The sequence below is a fragment of the Etheostoma cragini genome, chromosome 7, assembly GCF_013103735.1.
Source record: "Etheostoma cragini isolate CJK2018 chromosome 7, CSU_Ecrag_1.0, whole genome shotgun sequence".
Taxonomy (NCBI): domain Eukaryota; kingdom Metazoa; phylum Chordata; class Actinopteri; order Perciformes; family Percidae; genus Etheostoma; species Etheostoma cragini.
This window is the reverse complement of record NC_048413.1, coordinates 17,090,322-17,116,527: the sequence shown is the minus strand read 5'-3', so window position 1 is coordinate 17,116,527 and position 26,206 is coordinate 17,090,322. Positions and strand designations below refer to the sequence as shown.

General features: G+C 39.4%; 3 protein-coding genes across 22 annotated transcripts in view; all 3 read right to left on the bottom strand.

The window, feature by feature from the left end:
* Positions 1-1,183, bottom strand: part of kif1b (kinesin family member 1B) — a 63,930-nt gene extending 62,747 nt beyond the window's left edge. For 5 of the 18 annotated variants that reach the window (XM_034877707.1, XM_034877699.1, XM_034877695.1 and 2 more), the window contains exon 1: positions 875-1,169. The gene's annotated coding sequence lies outside the window, so the exon portion shown is untranslated. Of the gene's footprint in view, positions 1-874 lie in introns of all 18 variants that reach the window. The other 13 variants (XM_034877691.1, XM_034877693.1, XM_034877694.1 and 10 more) reach the window with 6 other exon arrangements.
* Positions 1,184-2,118: 935 nt separating this feature from the next.
* Positions 2,119-23,299, bottom strand: ube4b (ubiquitination factor E4B, UFD2 homolog (S. cerevisiae)). 3 transcript variants are annotated; one of them, XM_034877528.1, is made up of 29 exons: positions 22,955-23,299; positions 21,287-21,506; positions 19,903-20,038; positions 19,305-19,392; positions 18,811-18,955; positions 18,459-18,681; positions 17,744-18,223; positions 15,683-15,787; positions 14,389-14,530; positions 13,946-14,046; positions 13,655-13,769; positions 13,189-13,272; positions 12,630-12,686; positions 11,804-11,920; positions 11,520-11,618; positions 11,320-11,433; positions 10,771-10,969; positions 10,163-10,301; positions 9,962-10,061; positions 9,605-9,732; positions 9,327-9,425; positions 8,821-9,056; positions 8,576-8,702; positions 8,304-8,448; positions 6,879-7,013; positions 6,506-6,697; positions 4,997-5,171; positions 3,410-3,556; positions 2,119-3,210 (listed from the first exon to the last, which is right to left on the bottom strand). In XM_034877528.1, the coding sequence occupies exons 1-29, from the start codon at positions 22,976-22,978 to the stop codon at positions 3,146-3,148; spliced, it is 4,137 nt and encodes a 1,378-aa protein (XP_034733419.1). In that variant the 5' UTR covers positions 22,979-23,299; the 3' UTR covers positions 2,119-3,145. The 3 variants fall into 3 exon arrangements, with proteins under 3 accessions (XP_034733419.1, XP_034733420.1, XP_034733422.1); XM_034877529.1 differs by lacking the exon at positions 15,683-15,787; XM_034877531.1 differs by lacking the exons at positions 15,683-15,787; positions 17,744-18,223 and having other exon boundaries at positions 22,955-23,297.
* Positions 23,300-24,134: 835 nt separating this feature from the next.
* On the bottom strand, positions 24,135-26,100 carry rbp7a (retinol binding protein 7a, cellular). The gene is made up of 4 exons (XM_034877541.1): positions 25,678-26,100; positions 24,998-25,176; positions 24,741-24,842; positions 24,135-24,603 (listed from the first exon to the last, which is right to left on the bottom strand). The coding sequence occupies exons 1-4, from the start codon at positions 25,748-25,750 to the stop codon at positions 24,535-24,537; spliced, it is 423 nt and encodes a 140-aa protein (XP_034733432.1). The 5' UTR covers positions 25,751-26,100; the 3' UTR covers positions 24,135-24,534.
* Between the last annotated feature and the right edge of the window lie 106 nt (positions 26,101-26,206).

The window sequence follows — 26,206 nt, the reverse complement described above, 5'->3', positions numbered from 1 at the left end:
TATACACATATACACATATATACATATATATACATATATATATACACACACACACATTATTATTAATTATTATTATTATTATAAACAACATCCCAATGTGTTTACAGATAATTAAAGCTATACAATCCGCGCCCCGTGACTCCATTTGCCAAACAACTCAGGTTTTTCCATTTCCTTGCAGTCAGCCATACTTGCTAAAGCATACGCCCATGAAATTCTATCTAGCTACCCTACTTCGTGTAGGCTAGAGTGGGGCAGCTGGGCCTGTCTGCTACATCTAACAGTGTTCATTCTGTGCATGCAGAGAGCTTATATTTTACTCTTTTTTTATTAAATTCGCCGATGTTAGAAAGTAGGCTAATCCTCCGCTGCTGTATGTTGTGGAATAGTGCAGGGAGGAGTTGCATGCTTATTTTAGCAGCACGTACTGACACGACCCCACTATTCCTGATCGATGCACCGTGGATGGGAGCGTTTCAGGATTTTAACATTAAATCTTAACTGGTGCAATGTTTCAAACTCTGTTATGTATTTTGTTGCAAGCTAAGATAAGCCATGACATGTAAAAGGCTGTGACTTCAGTCAATGGCACGAGACGGAACTACCTCCGTTGTCTCTGAAGGATTTAACTATCCAAGCATAGAAAAATGCTATGATCGTAAACAAACAAAGAAAATTAAATAGGAGTACACAACAGTTATTGAAACCAGGACTAACGTTGTACGCTCCAAAAACACTTGGACGTCTGTGACTCACGTTATCCAAAACCGCTCACCATCGACCAACAACTGCCTGAAATAAATCTGTAACAACCTTGTGCACTGCAAACATTAAAAATATAAATAATTAAATGAATTCATTCGTTTTTACTCACGTTCGAAGATTCTCACCAAGACAACACCATAGGACAGTAGCGAAAACTAACGTTAGCTAGAGGGCGTCAAGATGTGTTTGGTTTTTCTTTTTAAATCAAAAACCACGAGCACCAAAACTGTAATAAAGTCCAGCTAGGTGAAACACAACCATTATAGCGGTATCCTCCACTGGAGGGACCTGTGACTGCAACCGGTGACTCCTTGACAAGTTTATTCTCCAGTAAAGATATAAGGCGAACGTCTATCTGCACACAACACGCCGAAAGAAGAATTGATAGAATCCCTTGATTTACCGAGGAGATTACGTCAACTCCCTCGCTGTAATGCTGACTGACAGCCAGAAGGGCCAATAAACAAAGAGAGAGCAGTGACTAAAGTCTCGCAGAGCCAATGCTGATGCTCAGAATCGGAAGAGAGAGGGAGTAGGCGGGGTCTTCTTCTTTTTTTCGCGGTGACGCCACACTGCAGGATTTCTACCAATGATTTCTAACCAACCCTCCCCGCACCGCTGTCACCGCAACACCCGGGTCACCGCAAAGACCGCCGTCTAGCGAGAAATAGAGTGTGTCACATCTCAGTGTCTCTGCACATTTCACAAACATCACAATGTCTACAATCTAATTTTAAATTTATTGTATTTTACCAAAAATACTTAATTTGAATAGTCTAAATAAAAACCACATCAGCAAATACGTTTACAGTTATCTTCTTTTCGGCATGAACTACTCCAGTTTACCCTAATTATACAGAGGTGTTTCAATACTGCCAAAAAGATTGCCAAGTCCATTAGTTTATAATAATTACAGTAATAGAATATGCTTCTGCTTATGGGAAACCCCAATAGAAAAGCAGATTTTGCATTGCCATGAATTTGATATAAATTATCTTTGCACAGAAAAAAAAAATCAGTAACCATACAACCAAGTGCAAGATTATCATCAAAGTAAAAACTTTCATGAAGTTAGTATAATTTTCTGTTTGGCTTGGAGTAATTTTATTGTTAATACAAGTTATTTGTTGCATTTGTTAATGTCACCTGAATTGCCAAAAGTTAACTCTCTTTACAGAAAGAATAAAAAAAATAAAAAAACGTTTTTAGAATTTGTATAATCTCTGACATTTTGTAGTCCTGTGTAATGTAATGTCCTCTCGTCATAAGGTCTAACAAACTAAACTTAAAAAGCATCAACCGAGGGCATAATGACAGCAATCTGTGGAAAAAAAACAGTGACGAGTTGTGAAATAATGTGCATCATCTTTTATTTCAGTTCAAAATTCTAGCTTCCAAAACAGGTATGTAGTTAAAGGAAATCATTTCCTGTACAGTTAAGGTCAGAAAGGTCATGTTAGGTACAGTGCCATTTCAAAGAGACCATCTTGACATGAGATGTCAGTGGTTATGAAGAGCAGACTTTTAATGGTGTGCTCCTACAATGGCGTTTCTGGTGGTCATGCTACATTCTCACGTTCCTTCCATTTTGCCTAAACCAAGGTAATTTGTCCACGAGACGCTTAGGAGGTTCTGGACTTGAGGCCATGCACACACTTGAAGTAAATTCTGTGCATTGAAACCAGCAAGGAAATGTGACTAGAATGGAACAGCTGAACATACTGTATTTTGGTAAACCACTGCTTCTCTTCCTACTGTACTCAAATGGAAGCGGACATTTAGCTTAATGAATATTCCCAGTTCTGGTCTGCAAGCACAAAATGTGCATCTGTTAGATCTGGGACATTAGCATTTATTATGTGGACTCAAGTTCATCATTGTCAGTCTTGATAATGAAAACTCAGGGCTAGTAATTTTTAGGAGAACCCACCCACTCTCCCAAATGTATTGCCCTCCCCTCTCCCTAAAATCATAAGTCTTTAATGAAGCCAACATACAGAGTATTACAAAACAAAATGAGAACCGTAAAGGAAAATGGCAAAGTGACTATGTACCTTGCTGGTAAACATGTTGGTGGTGAAAATGTTTTTTTGCAGCACTATAATGCATTAACTAACTCTTGTTAAATATATGTATATATTTTGATATATATATACACAAACTCATGAGAAGAAACTTAAAAGTCTTAACTTTATTACATTTTGTTGTAGAACCATGATGATGGTTTGAGACAAAAAGGGTAAATACAAATAAAAATTAAATCAAGTCTTTTTTTCATTCAAATGTTGTTTGTCCTCGGTAGTAGTGACACTGAATTGAGGCGATTGGGACAGCTTTCTTAATGATGGTTAGCAGGCCAGACGTTGGTGACATGTTGTCCTCAGACAGGCCGTCCACCCTGTTTCTCTCTCATCCAAGTATGGATCCTCTCCTTCAGCTCAGGGACTGTAGAATTAACAACAGAGTGTGAGGACCACCAGGCACTCATTTAATTTGACATTTTGGCGTTCTTAAATCAATTGCCTTGATTCTAAAACTAGATCATTGCTTTGCTGTTCCTAGTATGAAAGACTTTTGCTCTTGCCTACCTTAAAACAGAACTTTACATGTAATTACTGGTGAAAAGGCATCATGGTGGGGTTACCTGACTCCAGCATGCTCTCTGTTAGTGGCTGCCTATTGAAGGGATCAGTGGGGGAGTTAAGCAGGTGGCGCAAGATGATTGATCGGTCCATGATATTCCCCGAAGGCAGGATCACTGGGTCAGTCATCAGTGTGTCCATCAGAGGGTCTATTATAACAAAGTTACATAAACATTTTACAGGTGATTAAGGAACAAACACTCTTGAAAAAAAAGCAACAAGCTTCAACTGACAATCCTGATTTTGTGCTTCTGTGTTGCACAGAAAGTGAGTTTTACCAGCAACAGCACCTTTCTTTCATCACAGCAAATCTATTGTCATCATATCCCGTTTTCCTGAATTTTAAAAGGCCAAACAAACATCAAAGCGTGCTCAACAGGCTGCTTCTTGTGTTCTTCTTGTGTTTGCTCTGGCTTTTGCAATTGTCTTTGAAATAAGAATAATTAATTTAAAGAAACAATAAAGCAAATTAAATATATTAGCACCCTGTCAGGCATGACTTTATCAAACTATAGTGACAAGTCGAAACCCAGCTGCTTAAAAAAGTGTTTTATTTGACGGCAATATTGGTGCACCTATCAAAACACCAGTAAAGAAAATGTCCAATAATACTCAAAGCTTTTGATAACGTGTGCCCTATAATGAAATGTCACAAGGTTGTTACAGCAGGATCTGCATTACAGAAATAAAACCTGGCGTGGGGGATTTTAACCACAGAGAAAGATGATACTCAAGCCTCCCGTACGGCACACTCCTGTCAACTGTGGTGGGTCGGCTGGCATAGCTGAGAATCAAAGGAGGTATGTGGGCCACGTTCTCTTTCTAGATTATATTAAGTCTGTGGTTATAGGATACCTTGCTCTAAGCTGTCTATATGACCTCTATGAGCTGCAGAAGCCCCAAAAAATGTCTGGAATTCAACAGCGACAGGGGCTGCTGAAGATCCTGTCTGACTCTGCACTAACTGGCATGAAGTCACACCAGATTTCTAAGTGACTTTTCCTGAGTCAGTGACATACTACATGTGCGCAAGGTAAGCACAAAAAAACATTTTAGGGATGGGAAATTTTTTTTATTGGAGGACAATTTTTAAAATAATATGTTTTATTATTACCAATGATTCACCTAAATATTCTGTTTATACTGTACCGGCAACAGCAACTCTATCATATCCATCTCCAGCAAAACAGATCGAAGCAGAAAATACAAGTTAAATAATAAAATAAATGTCAGACTGACTGACTGACATGTGATTGTATTATTTTTTGGAAAACAATTATTTTTTAGAAATGTCTCATGATTTACAGTATATCTCAATATGTCTAGAATGGTAATAAATGAAAATCAAAAACAAAAAGGCACCCATGTATCATAAAAGAATGGAAACATGTACATGTAGGCTTGGGCATCTGTAATGTTGGCAACTATACAGGAAAATGAGAAGAGGCTTATGGATCCTCTAATAACATGGGATCAAAATTAAAGCACATAAAAGTGGCATTTGAGTATGTATTCTGTGGGAAGGAAGATGCAGTGGTTATTAAAAACAAGTTACACAAACACAGACACACACAGAAACACACACACACCTTTGAATTCGTCAGGTGCGTCACTGTAGTCCATTTCAGATTGAGAGTTCTTGGCGACTATTTCCTCCACCTTCTCTGATAGCAGCTTGAATTTTTCAATGGCAATAGAAGACTTAATACCAGCCTTCCTCATCTTTGAGATCACCTCTTCAAAGAGCTCGCGGCTGTACGACCGCTGCACATAGAACAAAAACAGGGAACATTTATTAGGGAGCTGCAAGAGAAGAGCGTCTTTGAGGTATTCAGTACCTCAATTGTGTGTTATTGGCATCATAACTAAGACTTTTTCATAGGTTGTGACACTTTATGTAACACTGCCCACTCTACATTATGAACAATACTGGCAAATTATAAGATTAACCGGTATGTAATCATATACTTTATCATCAAAAGTATTCTCCATAAAATATAATTTATCATCAAATGCTTACAGTCAATATTTTACATGTAGTTGTCTGCGGCGCTTAAGCCCAATGACATCAATAAAGAACATAGACTAAAAAAATAATGGATGGCGCTTACAGGTCTGAAAAGTAAATGTGGAAGTGCTTTAAATCTGCCTCTACTTTCTTGCAGGGTTCTGATTACATAGAAGTTGATAAAAAAATGACTCACTTGATTTATTACCTCAGTAAACATTTTCATAATGAGTTCATGGTCTTATTGCTAGTTTTAAGTCATTAAGACCGCATGATGTTCATTTTGAACGAACATCCTAATGTTTTAGGGTGTGGCTACATGCCAACCTGTCAATCAGAACAGAGGCTTAGAAATGCTAACCATGGCAAATGTGTACATTAAAATAGCCGTGAACTTGTTTAAGGTGCTATCCCAGTTTTTGTGCTAAACTTTAACCCTCTCACTGTCTGTTTTCACAATATCAACGTTGACAGCAACATTTTGGGGGCCTAAAAATGTCTTGTTCAGCATTCAGTAGCACCTGGCCACTTGAACGTGCAGAGAAAGTCTGCTAAATTTCCGTGCACTGCTATACATGCGGATGATTTGCGCCAGTACCCGAAGGTCCGCGTTTACCCGCTGGTAAACCTCTGCCGGATGACTCGCTTCAGTCTGTATGAAGTAGCACTAACAAGTCATTCCAGTAAGTGTTGTTCAACAATGCTACATTATTGAACACATGCAGAAGTACCACAAAAACATGTTACAGTGACTCCTTAACACATAAAAATTTACTGATCCACACTATTTGATCCCTAACTAATTTCTGCTTGCATTACATGAGGTGAAGTGGATATTCATGAGAACAGGAAAAAACACTGTCTTACATTCATCAAGTTAAAAAGAATAATTCATTCTTATGTCTTCAAAGCCTTTAGGCCATGCCTGTTTATGATCTACCACAATTGCCTGTAACCTTTTGTAATGACCAATATTCATCAAAACAAACTCCCACTTGTGTTTGGTCATTAGAGCCAGCAAGTATTTCTTATACAAAGTAAAGATTAATCTTCAATGTACTTGTGATCAACAGTAAACTTTAGTGCCAACCTGGTCATCTGCAATCGCTTTAGCAAAGCGGGCACAGTCCAGCTGCAGGTAGATGTCAGTCAGCTGGTCTAAGAGCTTCTTGGGCTCAAAGCCATACTTCTCGGGGTTCTCCACCTTCAGGTCCCGACACTTAGGACCACAGAGCTGCTGGAGGTTAAAGTTTAGCATGGCAGCTAGACGAGGCCCCAGTTCCTGTGTGTAAAATAAGGCAGAGTTTAGAATCACATGCTAGGCTCAGAGTGACCAATGTAGGCGCATTATGTTGCCTTTAGATAAGTGTTATTGTAACTGAGAATTTGTTTCCACTTATAGAACATATCAAGTTTAAGCATAACCATTTTTCAAACTGTCTAGTGGGGGCAGTGACACTTACAGGCCTAAGGAAAGGCTTCTGGACCTGCTTGGTGAGGATGTGGAACATTTCAACCGTCTCCGTGGCCAGGGCCAGATAGGAGCGAGACACTCGCTCATCCTGAGTCAACTGGGATTGGCGGCTCTGCTGCTGCTCCTAAAAGTTTGCAGAAAATCACAAACAACATTATTCTAACCTATTCTGCAAGTTACCTTCACTGCTCATGTCGCACTGTTGCTTGCTCTGGAGGAAACTACTAGAACTGTTGGGTCCTTTAAATTCTGGAGTGTGGTCTAGACCTACTCTATCTGTAAAGTGTCTCGAGATAACTCTTGTTATGAATTGATACTATAAATAAAATTGAATTGCATTCACAAATATGAGTGAGACGACAATGTGCCGCATCTCACACAATAACCACTTTGCTACCGTTTTGTCTTTGCTGTCTCTTCCTTTTGAGATTTAGCAGTCTGTGTTTTACTGCTGAAGTATATTAAGCTGAACCATTACTATTGTCCAAATGCATGTAATGGAGAGCTACAAATTCCTGGGTGTTCACCAAAACAATAAACTGAACTTGACTGCTAACACCCATGGACTCTACAAGAAGGGCCAGAGTCGCCTCCATCTGCTGAGGAGACTCAGGTCCTTTGGAGTGTACAGGACTCTCCTCAGGACTTTTTATGAGTCTGTAGTGGCCTCTGCCATCCTTTACGCTGTGGTCTACTGGAGAGGGGGTGGCTCGGACAGGGACAGGAGCAGACTCAACGGACTGATCAGGAGAGCGAGCTCTGTCCTGTCCTCCATAGAGAAAGTGGGGCAGAGAAGGATGTTACCTAAGCTGGATGGATGTCCATCATGGACAACACCTCTCACCCCCTACATGACACTGTGGGGTCCCGGAGCAGCTCCTTCAGCAGCAGACTGATCCACCCACGGTGTAAGGAGGAGAGGTACCACAGGTCGTTCATCCCATCCGCTGTCAGACTCTACAACCCCTGCACCACCTGATAATGTTGTAGTTTCTGTTCCTGTTTCAATTATCCACCACGCACCATGGCTCTATGTATATTTCTAATTTCTGTATTTCTATTATTCCATTATGAGTACTTACTTTTTCAATATTATTTATATTATGGTTACATTTTAATATTATCTACTTACTTTTGCTATATTATTTAATTACATATTATTCAATTTAATTTCATGTCACTTACTTACTTACATTGCAATATTTTTTGTACTATGGGCACCTCACTTTACAATACTTTTATTTAATGCCACTTTAAATTCTTTCAGTACTGCACATTGTCTGTTTGCTTGCTTTCTACTGTGTAAAACTGCTGCGGTAACAAGAGAGTTTCCCCATTTTGGGATGAATAAAGTATTATCTTATAATCTAAATATCTAATAAATACAAGTGACACTATAAGGCTAAGCACTGACCCTAGGCAGTTGTTCCCACTGCTCCTTATTCTTCATCTCTTCTTGAACTTCGTGGATTCGTTTCAGGGACTCAAGGCTCTCGTCTAACAAGAAGGTGGTGTCATTAATCAGCATGTTGATGTAGCGCACAAACTGCTTGCCAGAGCTAGAGGGGAGTGAGCATAACAGAATGTAAAAAGTAGGTCAGGTTAGAATTGATTGCCACTGTCTCAAACCTAGATTGTATTATTTTTTTACATTACACACAAACTGTTTGTCAAAAGCAAACTCACTTGAACTCCTCCATGAAGGTGCCATGGTGGGCAAGGTTCTGCCAGAGGCTCTTGAAGATTGTGCTGATATGGTACCGTATAGTGAACTTATCATAGAACTCACTGGTGGCGCCGGTGTGCTCAACATCTGACCAGAAGAGACAGTTTTTAGGAAAAAGGTAGGGAGAGACCTTACAGTCAAGCATCTACACTACATCCCATTCACTACAACAACAGCTGTCAATTACAGTATACTTGGAACTCACCAGTGTAGAACTTCATGAGGGCGGGTACCAGCTGTTTGACCGACAACGGGTGGTTCTCCATCATTTCAGAGAATCGCTGAGTACGAGGCTGTACAGCAGGGTTGGTGACAAACAACACCTCCACCAACTTGGCGATAAGATAGGGGTTCCTGATGTAGTTCTGGCTGCAGATGAACACCACCAAGAAGGTGACAATGTCCTGGACGCACGGCTCATATAAAACCTGGGGAGAATACCTGGAGGTGGAGGCGGGGATCAAACAGAACAGCTTTTACATAACTGTACGGATGCAGACTCTGATTTATACCACAAAGAATTTATCACATATTTTGTATTGGTAAATTACTTTTATTTCCCAGCTTTCTTTGACTTCTAATTAATCTTTTCCTTTTTAAAACAGGCATGCTAGTGTTTTGTTATTTTATTTTATTACTCCCCTCCACAAAATATGATTTGTTAAAAAATGAACAATGAAACAAGTGTGCGAGACTAAACTATAAACTTACTGCACAACAAAAAGCAGAAACTCAGCCACATCTTCAATGTAGAACTCAGGTAGAGCAGCAAAGCTTTTGGGAATCTCAGGGTGCAGCGGCAGGTTAATGCTGTGTAAGGAATGAAGAAACAAATTTGGTATTTACATTTTGATTTAGAATAAACTCTGAAGAAAAACAGCATGAAAGATGTCACATCTTTCATGCTGTTGTTGTGATGTCACATTGTTACTTTGGCATTAAAAACACAACAAACAGTAACATGGTCTGTTGTTGGCAGGGCGACTCACTTAGGGTAGGCAGGGTCCACCATGCGAAGAATGAGCTGGATGACTGTGCTGTAGAACTGCAGACATCTGCGGAGTAGGTTCTCATCCAGAAGGCCCACGTCAGCACAAGCTTTGGCTCGCACCAGTTTCTGACAGGACAAAGTCACACACGATAAGGATCACATCTCTCTATATATGCTCTATTGTAGAGTCCTGCATATGCAAGAGTCCTGGCTTCTCTAAAAGTTCAAATATAGTTAACTGAGAGCTCATTGTTTGTAGGGATGTACCTTCAAATTAGTGTTTAAGGTTTAATCAATCAATAATTAAATCAAAGACAGAAAGACAGAGTGTGCATCTACAGGATTTTAAACTAACCTTGAGCTGGGTTTTGCATCGCTTGAGCATTTCTCTGTGTCTACTAGCCAGGGGAGAATCTTTCCATTGGCTTTCACTGTTCTTCAGCTCCTCTACAGTCCTAACATGGGAAAAATACCACAAAACACACATTGACTGAGCATGCTATGAATACGTGTGTATGTGTCTGTACGGCATTCTTCCTGAAAATTAATAAACTACCTGTTCAGTTCACGGATTGCTCGCAACCTGCGGATGTAACGTCTGCAGCCAGGCAGAATTGACAAATGGTGGGTGTGCAGTGTCAAGAAGAAACACTCGGTAGGGAACTTGGGTTCTGAGAATTTTGTGGGGTCTTCATCTGTCCATGTGAACAAATAAAGTTCATAATTTCACATATACAGAAACACGTACCACAATCAGTCAGTATCAAAACAGTTGAAATTTAGCTTAACTGCCTAAGAAAAAAAATGTTAATTTATTATTAGATCATATAGGTTGTAATGTATGACATAAATACAATGCAGTGTTTACAATGCAATGTGTAGCTGCCATTACTTTGTACATGACTCCAAATAAAGCATAGGTAGAAGGAATACAGAGGCAGTAACAACAGTGATCTGAGACAAATTGGATGACAATAAAAAATGATCACAGATCTGGAATGTTGATGAATCATTCTGAAAACGTATAATAGGCAAAAGGGCTCCTCCATGTATAATTAACAGATTTCTCAAAATGGCAGTAAACAATAGAGTTGACTTATTCAAATTAGTACCCAAAAAGTCCTTAAAATTAAAAATGTGTGTTTTTATTAAATGTCAACATACGCAGCTCGGCCAGCCAGCTCTTTAGCTCCTCCATGGTGGCTTTCACACGCGTCTCCTCTAGGCTGACAACAAGGCGACACCGTGGGTGGAAAATGTAGTAAGGGTCCACTGTCTCCAGCTTGATCTTCATGCTCAGCTGTTGCAGCACCCATAAGAAGTTGAGCATGAAGCCATCTGTTGACACCAGCTTGTCATCAGTCTAGGAGAAAAGGGCATGAATTGAGAACAATGGCAATGTTCAAAAGCTGTACCTACAACTTGAATATATGAACAAATCAGAAAAAAAAAAGTTTAATTAAGCTGTTTACAGTTCATTAATGACACAGTGGGGTGCATTATTTTCAGCCTATTTTTCATTTAATCAAATTTCAGACTAAATAAGAATATACTTTTAATTTAGAGCAAAATACTGACAAATATACAAAAACATTTAAAACTGAATGGTATTTCCACAACAGAATTTTTTTGTGTGTGAAAGTTTGGTAACTCAAAGTGACATTTATTTTAATAATTCTGTTGGATGTGGAATAAACTAGTTTGGCAACTTACCTGCATCTGAGCTTTCTTTACATTGTAGTTGACCAGAGAGGCCATGTAATTAAGAGCCCATTCACGCGTTTCTCCATTTAGTAGGATGTTGTGGAGAACTTTGAACAGGTCACCCTGAAAAAGATGACAAATAACTTCAACACATTATTCTATGTACGAAAGACAGCTATTAAATAAATGCTTATGAAGCTGAAACTCACCCTTGCTGACTCCAGGTAGTGCTGCAATGATTGGCTGACGACTCGCGTGTTCTCTATAGTGATGGCTGGGCCAGAGAAATACTTGTCTCCTACTTTTGGCTAAAGAAAAATTGATTTAATTCATTAAAGGTTGTCTGTACTTTAAAAAAAAACTTGTCAGGCTTTGTTTTAGAAGTATTATTAAATTAGGTCTGCTCTCCAGTTTGAGATTACAATGCAAATTGGCAACAATCTAGCGCTACTCAGGTTTTTTTTTGATTAGTGAAACTGATGAGACAACTCACATCATCCTCTGCAAACACAGAGAGGCTGAAGAAAGCTCCCATGTAGGACAGTCTCTGGATCTCTCTGCCACAACCAGGGCTCAGAGGTTTGGGACACCACAGTGGCAGTGAAGTTGCCTGTAGAGAAGAGCCATGAGAGACACATATTTCATAGGGGGTAAACAGGTTTTTTGGTGTTGAACATTTAACACATTTTATTGTTCAGTGGTGCACAGTAAAAGGTCTGTCAACAGCTGTAGAAAACAATGAACTGAAAGTACTGTGTTCCTACCCGTTTACTCAGTTTTAGTTACTAATAAAAAATGAAGTAGATATATAGCCTTTATTGTCATTGTACATGGAACTGTACAATTAAATTTGGAGAGCTCTTCTATTCTGTGAAATATCATTTTAAAAATGCCGTATTGTCAGAAAAATAAAACATGCAGTAGTTATGATATAAATATCATAATCACACAAACACTGTTAACTAGCAACTAAGTGACATAAACTCAAAGAACTCTTGATTTGAGGGGTTTCTGTTGCTAAATATAGGCTTTTCCATGCACAGGGACACTTTGTCTTGCCTTTCTTCTGGGAAGCATAAAGACAGAGTTATGAATAAAATAAGCAGAGGATATTCGTCTTTGCTGTCGTCAACTGGCGATGCTGATATGATTATTAAGGACTAAACCACGCCAAACTTGCACATACTTAAGAGATTAAAACTAAAATGTTTGGCGATTTGACTTGAGAAATAAACAGCCTAAATAATCTGAGCCACAAGGACATAATGATGAACACTTAAGTGCCAAAAGGTCTTTGGCTACTCAAAAGGTATACTCACCAAATTGCATACTGGGTGTGTCTTTCCAAACTTGATTTCACAAAGCTCAGCTAATGCCTGCAAAAAAAAACAAAAACAATGCTTGACTCAAGTTGGGTTTACAGGTAAATTGGTAACATTGTATGACTTCAATAAAATAAAAACATCGTGTGAGATTGAGTATTCAAAATATTATTTACTTGTCACATTTCTAAGAATTATTAAGTTCTGCTTTTCTGATGTATCACCTACTTATTTCATGAAAATAAAATAAAATGCTAATTAATTATTTAAAAATCCTCCAATGGGATTTTCTGGATTTCTGTTTTAGATTACGTCTCTTACAGTTGAAGTGTAATTGCAGACCTATACATGTTGTGTAAGTAGGAAAACCTGCAAAATTGGCAGTGTATTAAATACTTGTTCTCCCCACTGTGTGTGTGTGTGTTTGTGTGTGTGTATATATATATATGTATTAGGGGGTCCCTGAAGCGTCTCACTATAAGCTAAGGGGTCCTTGCCTTAAAAAACATTGAAGACCCCTGTACTTCCGGGTCAGGCCTCGACAACATCTCCTTACCATAAGGGGGAATTTAAAGTTGTCACTGTCAAATGAACATTCTTTCACCGCAAGAGCCAGCCCATGGAGGATGGGAATAAAGATCTGAAAGGAAAAAAAACAAGAAAGCAAACATGTCACATGCATCAGTGCCATGCCCACGTTTAGAATTTTATTTCTAGTTCACAGTATGAAGTTGTCTGACGTTGGCCAAATTATTGCAATTTCTTTAACACTGTGAAGGTGCTTTAGAGTGACCACCCACTTACATAGAATGTGTAAACTGCTATATCATGGGTTAATTCTTCCCTGTAGAGACAGATTTAATCAAACTAAACATAATTACAGTCTAGGTGGATCTGCCCAAAGGAGTGACTATGAGATATGGGGTGTCTTCTTGCCCCAGTGTCTTCTGGGATAGGTTTTAGCCAAAGTGACCCGAAATAAGTATCAGCATTTACAAAAAATGGACGGACGTGCTTCCCACCTGACTGAAAACCTCTTCCTCCTGGTGGGTTATGCGCACCAGTTCCTGAATAAAGCCATAAGGAAGGTTCCGACACAGCAGATAAGGTACCAGCAAAGACTGATGGAGAGGGCCCCTACACGTAGAAAACATAGAAAGTTTAGCATCGACGTTTGTGGAGTGAAGTTGAAAAGTTGTTGCTATGGGGAATCAGACTAAAAACGAAAAGGAACCGAATGTAGCCTACACAAGTATAACGGCAGATAAGAAAAGAACCCAAAGATGTTCACAGTGTGTGGCTGGCTTTCTTACCGCGGCTGGGTCAAGGCGCCTTGCAGGACCAGAGCAACATGGGAAATACACTGAGAGCGAATGTTGCTGAGAAGCTGGCTGACATTTGGTTGGCTACACATCTGAGAGAGAAACAAAAATGGATAGGACAAGAGAGAAAAAAGAGGTAAATGTAAAATGGTGTGCTGTTGATTTCACAGAGACTCTCTCTGGGCTCTGTTGAATCAAAGTATTCTTTGTTGAGCAAAACCTTCACTTGTTCCCAGAGCTAGAGTTAGTCTCTGAGATACAGACTGTTCTTCCATCCTAAGGACATTTTGCAATTAAAACATGACGAATAAGCTGAAAAGAACTATAAGGATTGATTGAGTTAATCTCTAAATTTGAAAAGAAAGGAACACAATACTTTTAGTATGAATCATCTGAATAAACATCATTGTAATTTCTTACAGACAGACTCTTACCTTAGGAGCTTTCCTCTCCTCCATGCCAACACTGTCAAAACGCTCAATGAGGTAGTTCAGCATCTCTGTCTCTTTACATGCTTCAATGGTGAAGCGGTCGCTGGCTGATTCGCAGGACATCCCCACTCCGCATGCACTAAGACTATAGACAAAAAGGTAAACAACAAGAACACAGAGCAGCTCATTAAATAACAGAAAACATCACACCACAGAGAGATATAGCGTTAGCATCAAACATAATCATGTAAACACGGTTAACAAACTCAAACCCAGTCTCAACGGTCCTGAAAAAAAACAGACTATAAAGCATTAGTGACAGCATTGCAGCATCTCAGTAGTGGACTCTTGAAAGAGAAAGAGAATATTAAACATTCAAGAGCTGTCTGCTGTAAGTCTTTAAAGCTGATATTAGGATTCAGCTTCCCACGTTTAACTGACAAAGGGGGTTGACAAGAGTTGAAATTGCTGTTAGTGGTCAGCTGTAACTGCAAAACTTGTATGTGAGCTACTTCAAAGCATGGCAAACCTTAAGAGGTAATTAAATTAACGTAAGCGGAAATTTCACCTTTGCCCTGTGTTACAATTTGCCTTGAAGCTTAAAATAAAATCAACACATACTGTCAAATAACAATGTAACTTTATTCTCTTAAATAAAGATGCGATGCATCTAACCTATACACTTAACTACATAAAACAAAGATCCATAGAGAAGGGAATCTCACACAATGATATTGCCTGATAATTAAATTTATAACATACAGTTCATGTCTACCAAACACATAACAGTCTCATGCTGTACCAATATGGTTAAATGATAATTAAGTGATATATAAGTTTAAGTACTGTTTCAGGGTAGAGTATAATTTCTCTTGAATGTGCAAGATTGTCTTGTACATAAAAATTTACTTCATGTATTCTTCTTTGACTCAAGTCAACTAACTTAACCCAATACATAGGGACCACTAAGCCAAGAAATGTCTTAAGATGGGACAGGATTTTGAAGGTTCGGGGTTACAGTTACTCTGGCAGATCTAAACCACAAAGAAAGTGGATGTATTCTATGCAGCTCAGTAGAAATCAAATGTAATACTTACCACCACATTATATATTTAAAAAGGTATACTTAAGGGACCTTATGTCTAAATGTCTGATGAAAATCTGTTTATTTTTTCCACCACTCTAACCTGGTGTGTTTGTGTGCTGTTAGTGGCAAGCCTCATGGGCCCACTGGACCATGCAGTGGACACATAACTGAGCAAGCACACACAAACACACACACCGTGCAGCGGTGTACCTGGACCCAAACTGAACCCGTGCAAAATCCTCCTCCTCCTCAGAATCTTCATCACTGCTGTCCTGAGACATGTCAGAGAGGGCAAAGAACAGGGCCGACAAGGGACTAACACGACGAGGAGAAGACATGGAGAAAGGTTGGGGGAGAAGAGGATGTTGTGCAAGCATGAGGAGACAGAAGGGAAGTGGAAAAACTTAAAGACAAATGTAGAATGGTAACAAGTCACAAGAAAAGGTGGACAAGGAAGAGGGGAGCACCAAGGAGAGGATGCTGGAGGGTTGCGTGCTTGCTTGAAGACTACTTATTGTGCCGCTTTTTAAATATTCATTAATACCATTTTAGCTGCAGCTTTTATTTTCTGTCTGTCAGTTCAGTAATCAGTTGACAAAAAAAAAAGGTTCTGTCACAATCACTCATGCAACTTGTCTTGAGCAAGCCAATGCAAAGAGGCATAAGCCACATCTTAATCGCTTGAGAATTTTATTAGACCAATAGAACATCTTTGTTAAACTATATCTACTATTAGTTATTTGCAAATGGGTTAGCTCTTTCAAAATGATAACATGTTAGCAACAAGCAATACTAAATAAAACTAGAATACCTGTTAATTGTTTCAACACCCCGTATATTAGCATTTTTGGTTAAATCTTAAGTGATACAAGTGAAAATATAGGAGTTTGAAATGTTTTATTGTATAATTTAATACGTCACTCAAACTTAATTCCCATTTGGGCATTTGTAACAGACAACATACTAACATTTACACATACATATAAGTATATTGTTTTGCAATTGCTGCTTTAACTTAATTTTTTACTAAATTAAGATTTGTAAAACATAAAAATGCTAAAATGCGGTTGTTCATTGATGTTTAGACTAGGAGTCTAAATATTAGCCAGTCCCTCCAGGAGTTTGTAAGCTTTTTTGGAGATTGTAGCAGCCCAATATGCTTGATGTTACGGGAAGTTGAGGGAAACAGAGAAAAATGCAAACAAATTTAAAGAAAACTTGTTTTGGGGAGAATTTAACTATTGTAGGCAGAGATTTCCTAGATTTCCTAGCAACCTTACCAAAAAGAAACTCAAGACGCTGCAAATGCTGGTATAATATGAAAATGGCTGGTGGATTTAAGACATAAAATAATATATTGAATGAATCAAATTTCAACATGTCTGTCAGTGGCTTGTTGATATTCACATTGTTAGTTTCCTATCCTAGCCTGGGACACACATTCATACGGTTTGATAAAGGACTTATTGGACTTTGACTTATTATTGCACTTACAATAACAAGCGTAGATGTCCTCAATTTAAGTCATCCTGTACTACATCTCATCTCCGGTTTTTCCTGCATCCACTGTGTGTGTTTGTGTGTGTGCGCGTCAGTCGCGGGGGAAACTGAGCAGCCCCGCCAGTTGATGAGAGCTGACGAGATTGAAACAGCGGCCGCTTCAGCGGCAGAGTGAACACTGAATGTATACAGGCTGGCAGGATGGTCTGAGATGTTTTGCATGGTCTTTCCATAAACAGTTTGCTGGACGTTTTGTTGGTAAATGTGAGATGTTCGAGTCACATCTCTGTAAACAAGGAAATTAATATGTCAACGCACATGTGACGTCAACCCATTCTCACTCCTGCTTAAATGCATCATTACGTGACTCTGAGAGCCACATACATAAAGTCTGGCACGTGGGACAGCTGGGATTGGTTGAAGTCGCAGGAAACTTCGGTTATTGGTCAAATTTGCGAAACAATTGCAGTGATTGGTCGAAATTGCAAATCGCACCCAAGTCGCAGTGATTAGTTGAATTTGCGTGAATTGGCGCGATTGCCACTTCGCAAAATCCTGGAGGGACTGATTAGCCAGTTGAGATCATTACAAATGTGTGCAGATGAGAACTGACTGAATGAAACTTAGCAAATGAAGCAACATACCATAAAAGGGACGTGAGCAAAGACTCAGTTTACACCCAACCTCAAATCTTTTGGGTCTCAGAAAGTTACAGTTTTAGTATGCTTGCATGTGCACCACACAGAGACATGCAAATAGCAGATGAGATACCTAGATGGTGGGATCCTGGAAGCAAAGGCAGCCAGTCGGGTATTCGATCTGGGAGAAGGGGGCACCATGGGAGGGGGTGTGGAGGAGGGTTGGCTGCGAGCCCTAGGTGAGCTCAAGGAGAGGGACTGGGGGCTGGGTGGTGGCACAGGAACTGGGGTGTTGGGAGGAACAGAGGGACCTGCAGGGCTAGGAGAGGGTCCAAAGAAGCTAAATCCTCTTTGAACCGGGCTAGATGGGGAAGGAGCCCCCCAGGGAGAGGAGACAGAGTAAGGCCGATAGCGCTGGGAGATGGGCATTGGAGCAGATGGAGGGTTGAGAGTGTGTCTCAGAGTAGTAGTAGTGGGTGGGCTAGGGGGCACAACAAATAGTGGGGTAGAGGATGAGGAAGGTACAGAAGGTGTAGTAGGGGTAGGGAGAGATGGGGAGGTCCTCTTGGCTGCATCCAAAGCAATCGACTGAGGACTACCACATCCATACAGACTGTGGACAACATTGACACGATGATTGGTAAAACTCATCTGACAATGGCTTAAAAAATAGAAATGATCAAACTAAAATCTGAAAATATAGGAAAAAAAGAACACATGGCAGCTTCCAATCACATTACGTATCAATAAAGCACACCTTTGAGGAGTGTATGTGACCAATCGAAAGCATTGATATGTCACTGGGAGTTACACTGTCAAAGCTCATTATACTGAGTCAAGGCACTTGCCTGGACAGAGAGCTGGCTCCAAAGGACCCTGCACTGGGGCCCATGGGGCTTCCAGCTTGGCTGGAGGGCTGCACCAGTGTAAGACGGTGGTCGGGGGATTTGGCTGCAATTGGCTGAGAGGTGGCGGTCAAGCTGGCGAAGGGGTTGTGGACACGTGACTGGGTGGACATCATTAAGACTTCCATCAGGATCTGGCCAATCAGGTCTTTGAAGTCAGAGTATACTACGGTGGGGGGAGGAGAAACAGTCAAGTTATCAAATGTAGGAAGTGAGCTGTAAACAAAGCTTTGCCTTTTTATAGTCATTTAGCTCATTACCGTGACAGCGATAACGGCGTTATTCAGTGACATACCATCTTTAGGGTTCTGGTGGAACTCTGCAGCTAGTGAAGGGAGGAAGATGACATCTCGATCCTGCTCCTTCCACGATACGCGAAGGATTTTACAAATGAGCTGCAGCGCTTGTTCTTCTGAGACATCTGAATTTGCAGAGGTTTCCTGAGGTGCAGAAATAGCGAGACAACACTGAGGGTTTGATCCTAATCTAGAGTAAACTAAATGGACTAGCATTACTCTGATCATCATGATACTGTTCATAATCTCATTATTACTCTGGTCTATCAAGAAACAGGTATGTATCGAACTGAAATAATGGAAAATGAAACTGAGAATAGCACCTGCAGAAAGTCCCTAATCACCTTCTATAAATACCCAAGATTCCTTTACTTTAGTTACTCGTTTAAAGACTCACTTAATCTCAAAATGGGCATGATCAAAGTCAAGTAGGCTAAGTAATTAAATATAAAAAGACCCTCTCTTTTGAGTAATGTTCACTCCTGCTGTTTACCTTTTCAGTCAAGTTCCTCTTCTCCCTGCGATCACTGTCCTCCACCTCCATGTTCTCTATCCCTGAGTCCACATCCACCTGGGACATGCTGAAATAGGACAGAGGTGCAGTGCTTAGAAAATATCTTCATGCCTAAGCAGACCCTGCTTACAGTCAAACCTCAATGGTCCATATCAAATGTTGCATTTGTATTATCTTTTTCATAACAATCTTCATAACCAGAGCCAGTAAGAACAAATGTGGTCATGCTATGAAACACTAATTTCTATTCATATTTGCGCTACAAATAATCACAAGAAGATTATAACTCTGAAGTAATTTCTAAAGGAGCTAGTCACTCTTGAATATTGCTACATTGTTACATAGAGACAAATCTGTGATCTTTCATGCATTTCTGTGTTCATCTTGTAAAAGTTCCGAACGTTCCACTTTTTTGGTGTGAATCATGAATACTTGCCATAACATAATTCAAGTTGACCATAGACTCTGTTCTCCATGATGAAGAAAACCATATCCATTTTAAACCCACAAAAAGGAGTTGTTTTTGATAAAAAATATTTTGAACTGATTATTACAACATGCCATGAAAAACTCTTACCTCTTTTCACAGGGGGCAGTGTCAATGTCCATGCTCTGCGATCGAGACAGACTCTGGGACTGAGTCTCAAGGCTGTTGGAGGGGGAGCTGGAGAGGGAGCTCACACCCTCGCTGCTCTGACTACCATATGCCACACCTGCAAAAGACAAACACCACAACTGAGCACCTTTGAAGGTTTTACATGGGTTTGAACTTTGCAGAGACCTACCAGAGGAGATAAGGTTCACAAAGACAGTTTAAGATACTAGGTCTGCTGTAAAAAATTTGTGTATTACGGCTCATTTCAATTTTTGTGGAGCCTTCGACTTTAGTCCGTCATGTCTTTTCTTAGTTTTCTTTTATATTCATCATGCTATGATGCCTTGGATTTAGTTTTTGTACAATATGGTATCACACTTTTACAGTAGCTACTTATTTTTATTTTTTATGTCAGGACTATTGTTTATTGAAAGACAAATTGTTCAGCCTCACTAGGTTAGCAAAGGTTCAGATTGTTGTTTTTGATCAACATGGTGTGCTATACCTTTATAAGCCCTGATTAAAGCAAACAGGTAGAGAGAAAGCTGATTAACACCCAGGATCCTCGTGTGGGTGAAGGGCTGGAATTAACAACTCACTCCTGGTTGTACAATAATCATATGATTACCAACAGTTAAATAAACATAAAAAAATAGTGTTTACATTTGTTGTGTCAAGGACATTATTCATTAGAAATACATTAATATGCAATGAAGGCTTGTGAAACTGCCAATACTAAAGTCACAAATTTCCCTGATTATGAAAAGTCAGCCCCACAAGTCATAAAAGGCAGCCTTGTATAGCAACAACACCACATCTATGCATACCAACAAACAATGCCAGGAAATTGTCACTTTATCCATACATGGCTTACTAGAGTATTTTCCAGACCAATGCATAAAAGCAGCAACTCTGTACAGCAAGCCTACACAACAGGCTGCTGCTGTTTGTGTTAATGTAGTGGGTGTATGACTGGTTGTTGGCTGTTCAAATATCAAGGTCACAAATATAAAAGGTCCCTTTTACACTCAAAATCACACAACCAATGTTTTTTTTTTTTATTTTATCTTCCAACCTTCAGAGATGATGTCGCAGGACAATTAGGATGACAGAGTTAGATCATAAAAAAGGTTAACGACAAAAACTCTATGGTGACAACCTGATAAAGCTGAGTAGCTACTGGGCTGGTGTTAACATTAATCCTTAATCCCAAGTATTTAACCTAAAAAATATTTCACTGAAATTGTACCTTGTACAATTTCATGTGAAAAATAAAAATTGATTGATTAAAGTTGTTCCTGCAATAACAGTTATTATGACAAAACGGTTAAATACCGAACAAAATCTGATCTTATTCAGTTCTTACCCGAGGTGCCCATAGGAGATGTGGCCGGGGTACCACTGTGGACATTGAGCCCCAATGATTGAGAGGCAGCTGGTGGCAGGGGCTGGGGTACAACACCTGAGGGTCCAGGGAGGGGTCCTGGGGGAGTCTCTCTCTGTGGGGATGTCAGGGGTGTGCTGAGAGGGGTGCTGGGTTGTGATGTCTGTCCACCTGCCAGTCGTGCCAGTCGCCTTCTGCGGATCTTAAATGAACAAATTTACACATTCACTAAAAGTACTATGAAAGCTCACTGAAAAGCTCTATATAATATTAATATATAATTAATTTATGTTTCATGTATATTAAAAATGTATGCGTAATGATTTCCACAATCAGTGTGGATAAGACAAGAAATGTAATGTGACATGTTTTCTTCATTACCCATCTTTGTTAATTCGATATATACAGCTAAAAAGGGCAACCTGTTTATTTATAATTATTTATTCCAGTAAAATTTAAACTTTTGAATTTCCCTCTTGTATTATGTTTACAATCCTCACAGAGCTGTTTGTTTAGATATGTGCATGCATATCCATGTGTAATATACACCTTATATATACAAACGTAAATCTAATAGTAGTCACATTTGTTAGGCCTTCTTTTTAGCCATATGTCTATTTCTGTGTTTGTACTTAGAGAGCAACAAAACTCTGGAGTCAAATTCCTTGTATGTGCAAACACTTACTTGGCTATTAAAGCAAAATTAGCCTCAGACAGAAGACCTAATGAAGCAGTGATCGGTTTTCATCCGTCGCTTTTTCAATAACACTGTCTTAAATTTAAAATACAAGCCTTGTCAAATAGAAACAACATAACCTACATTATGTTGACGTCCGATGTGAGTATTGGTATAATCGAGCAACTCAACATAAGATCATTACTTTGGTAAATCAACAGCACACTTCTAGGGTAGCTAAATACGGGTAACGTTACAAGGTGACAAAGAAAAAACACTTGTTTATGTGTGGTTCAAGGGGAACAGCTCAGTGGTCACATAGTCGGCCCACAGATGGTTGCACAATGGTGGGCTTTTTATGCTGAGTCGTCTCGCAGGCTAATTTTTTGGCTGTTAGCAAAACAACGTTAGCAACTGTCAGCTTGCTTACCGTTAACGCAGGAAAACATGCCAAATAAACTCAGTACACAACCTTTAACGTTATCTGTCAAAATACTTGTAAGAGCACGTACAGTAAAAATAATACTATGTTTTTATATGAATTCAGTTGTTAAGCAATGTAATCCATGGGTCAGTTTGTGCAAAGTATTTAGCTATAGCATTGGCTACGTTAGCGAGCTAGTTAGCAAGCATTTTGCGCCGGCTAAATTAAATCAAACTATTGGCAACGGTGACAGGAATATACGAACACATCTAACCTAACTAGTTCGTTCACTCAGTTATATTAACCGACTCTCCTACATAAACATCTTAGGGGTCAAACTTGTTATGAGGGCGTTGAACAAGCGTTAAATGTGGGATTTTCTCACGGATTCATTTCTTCAGTTTAGACGATGCTAGCCTCTGAGCTAGATAGTATCAAGTCGGCTAGTGGCAAGCCATTTGACATGAGGTCCGAAAGGAAAATTGTAAGTTTAGCAAAATAGAGATATATTAATTTGCGGAACTCCTTTTGAGTCACAATTGTCCCTTACCTCATCTGCGCTTAACTCCTCCATTGCAGCTAGGTTAGCTCGCTATTTCACTTTCAACGGCTTTAATGTGTGCCAGCCAGAGCCAGCTAGCTCGACTGTATAAGAACTAAATATGCATAGTCCAACTCGTTAAACAAATAAGTGTTGATCTTGATTGTCTTTCAGATTAAAATCTAGGACGCCAGTATACAGAGAGTGGGTAGACACAGTTCCTCCAAGACGTCCAACGTTTGCTAGTTTTCTACCAAGAATGAAACAAAAAGAAAAGTAGCTAGCTATTATACGTCAAAATACAGCTGCAGCCATTTTGGTTCTACACAATGTCACGTGACCCAAGGGCCTGATGGGGAGGCTTTACCAGATGGGCTTCACTGTGTCGCACAGACAAATGTACTCTTTTACCTGTGTTATATCTGTGTGTATATCATTGTGCCAATGTAATGTTTTGCCATACTAATGGATTGATTGCCAGCTGTTGCAGTTCTTTGCTCTACTGTTTATTCCCTTTTCATGTGTTTATTGTATTCAGCAAACACACAAAGCCAATGTCATGCAAGTGGAAACTTACTTTGGCAATAAATCTCATTTCGATTCTGATTCCCTTTCTCCCTTAAAAAATTCATAGCACATTATAAGGTTATTTATTAAACTCAGTGTGGATGAAAAGGTCACTAGGCTACAAGAGACATTATCGGACTCTTTAATGGTGCTGGGAGGTTAGGAAAAGTCAAGTCACTAGAAGCTATACATGGCAGATCAGCTACAGTATACAGTCCGGTTGCATTAAATCACAGATTCATTACTGTATATCACAGTTTCTGCCTCATCATTACTTGTGGGATGAATAGAGATGACATGAGACTGGCCAGATCTATGAGTGAGAGAATCAAATAGCATACAATTAGAACAATACGATTGGTTATTTTACTGAAGATATAATAACAAGAAGGAATAGCTAATAAACAACTAAATATGCCACTTCAGATTTCTTTCAAAGTCCATTTTATTATATAAAGTTCATAAAACTGTATTCAACATATCATACACCAGATACAATTATGTGCACATTAAGAATTTTTTATTTTTTACAAATAGCTTAAACAATGACAAATGGACAGCACAAGCTAGTGCAAACAAAATGTGGTACTTTAAATTTACTTCTTAAATAAAAAATAAAAAAAATGTGATCACAAAAAAAAATTTGCTTCATCAGATAGGGATTTAAAGGAAACAAAACGTTTGGACTAAACGGAGCCTGCATTGAGTCTTTAACCAGCTTAAAGGAGCCAAAAACAGGCTTGATGTCCTGTACATTTTCTTATCCAAGGCCAAGCACCACTTAATACGCTACAGACCAGTGTAGCCCTGTATCTGAAACATAGTACAGTGATGCCATCTAGTGGTGTAAATATATATCTGACAGGGATGATGTTCTCTCCCAGACTGAGCATTGAAGTCACACTACATAGGAAATACCACAAACTTAACTTTTCGTGTGTTTTTGTTTTTCAGGGTTTAGAGTGGTGGATCTAACACATGGTGCCATTCATCATTCAGTAAGTTCTCCAGAAATACAACTTTCATTCCTCTTCCCCTTTCACCTTCTTCTTAAAAACCTGCCTGCAGACTTCTCCTTCACAGTAGAGCTCCTGAGCGGTAATAGGTCACAGAAAATATTTATTACTAAAATGTCATTAAAATGCACATGAATGTAAATGTGGAACAGTTTATCAATTCATTTTTGTGCATTATGTGGAACAAATAATGAAATTGTCTATATTCTTACCAGATGTAACTTGTCCTCTTCAATCCAATGAGCCCAGCCCCGGTTCTTCTTCTCTCCAGTCTGTTCACACACCAGTTTATTCCCCTCCCACGTCACCAGTGACTGCACAGGTGGCAGAGATAGAGAGAGAGTGTGAATCATAACACAGAAACAGTTAAGCAGCCCAAATAAAATGTAAAACACATTAAAGGAATTTCAACATGTGCCATCATTATAATCGTTATCACTTTAAACACACATCAGCTATTTATCTTCACCTCGACATGTCTGTTGTCCAGTCCCTTGGTAAACTCCTTATTCTCCTGACCAACTCTAAAGGAGGTGGTGTAGTTTTTAAAGGTGCTGACAGTTTTGATGATGTACTGGTCCCCCTGCTGCTCAATCACCTTCCTCTGCTTCAATTTCAGAGCAATCTTTCGGATGGGACGGGGAATACCTGGAACAACAGAGGAAGTGTTTCCCTTCAGTGCACAGAGTAAAAATCTGGGGGACAAAATCCAAAGGCTACAGAGACATCTCCCTCCCACATTCCTATGCTTACCATAAATAGCACTTTTACAAAAGCACAGCACTAAGTATTTCACTCCTAGTGCTTTATTATTTTTTTAAAGATTTTTTTTTAGCTTTTCTATTTATTTGATAGTGACAGTGGATAGACAGGAAAGGTGGCAGATGACACACAGGAAAGGGCCACAGGTCAGACTCAAACCCAGTCGGCTGCAAAGGACTCAGCCTACATGGGACGTACTTACTTACTGGATGAGCTAGAAGTTGCCCCCCCCCCTAGTGCTTTATTTTATGATGTATATTGTTATATCTGCATCATTTCACAGCATAATTTAAGTCAGAGCAATATAAATGCAAATACTTCAGGTCACTCAACACAGATTTAATACATGAGAACATGTTTGGATTAAAAACTGCTTTAAGGACTTACCCAGTGCAATCATGTAACCCTCAAAGTTGACATTGCTGATTATGTCCCATGTACCACAGAAACTGGCAGGCATTTTGATGACCTTTTTTTTCTTCCTTTCCTCCTGGGAAGTGTGTGAATAAAATGTGACCCTCAAACTGCCGGGCTGGTGAGGCGTTCTGAAAACAGGCTGAGAAGGTGTTGTTTTGTGAACGATCTGGAGGTATAAAGGTAGGTGTGCCTTCACCTCACACGCTGACGCCTGAGGTCCACGTGAAAGTGAGGGAGTTGCTCAAATCAGTGCCAAGAAGCCAGACATGTCAGACTGGTCTCACCACAAAGTTCACAGAATAATAAAACCTTCATAATTTGCCACATGTGTCACACATTAATTGCACACCCAAGCAAGAAACATACAAGGAAAAATAATGTTGACTTTAACATTTAGGGGAAGGCTTCTTTATGATCCTTCATGTTGGGTATCTTTGTCTTTCATCTGTCACATTACAATAATTCAATCTTTTCTGTGATACAACTTCATGCATAAAAA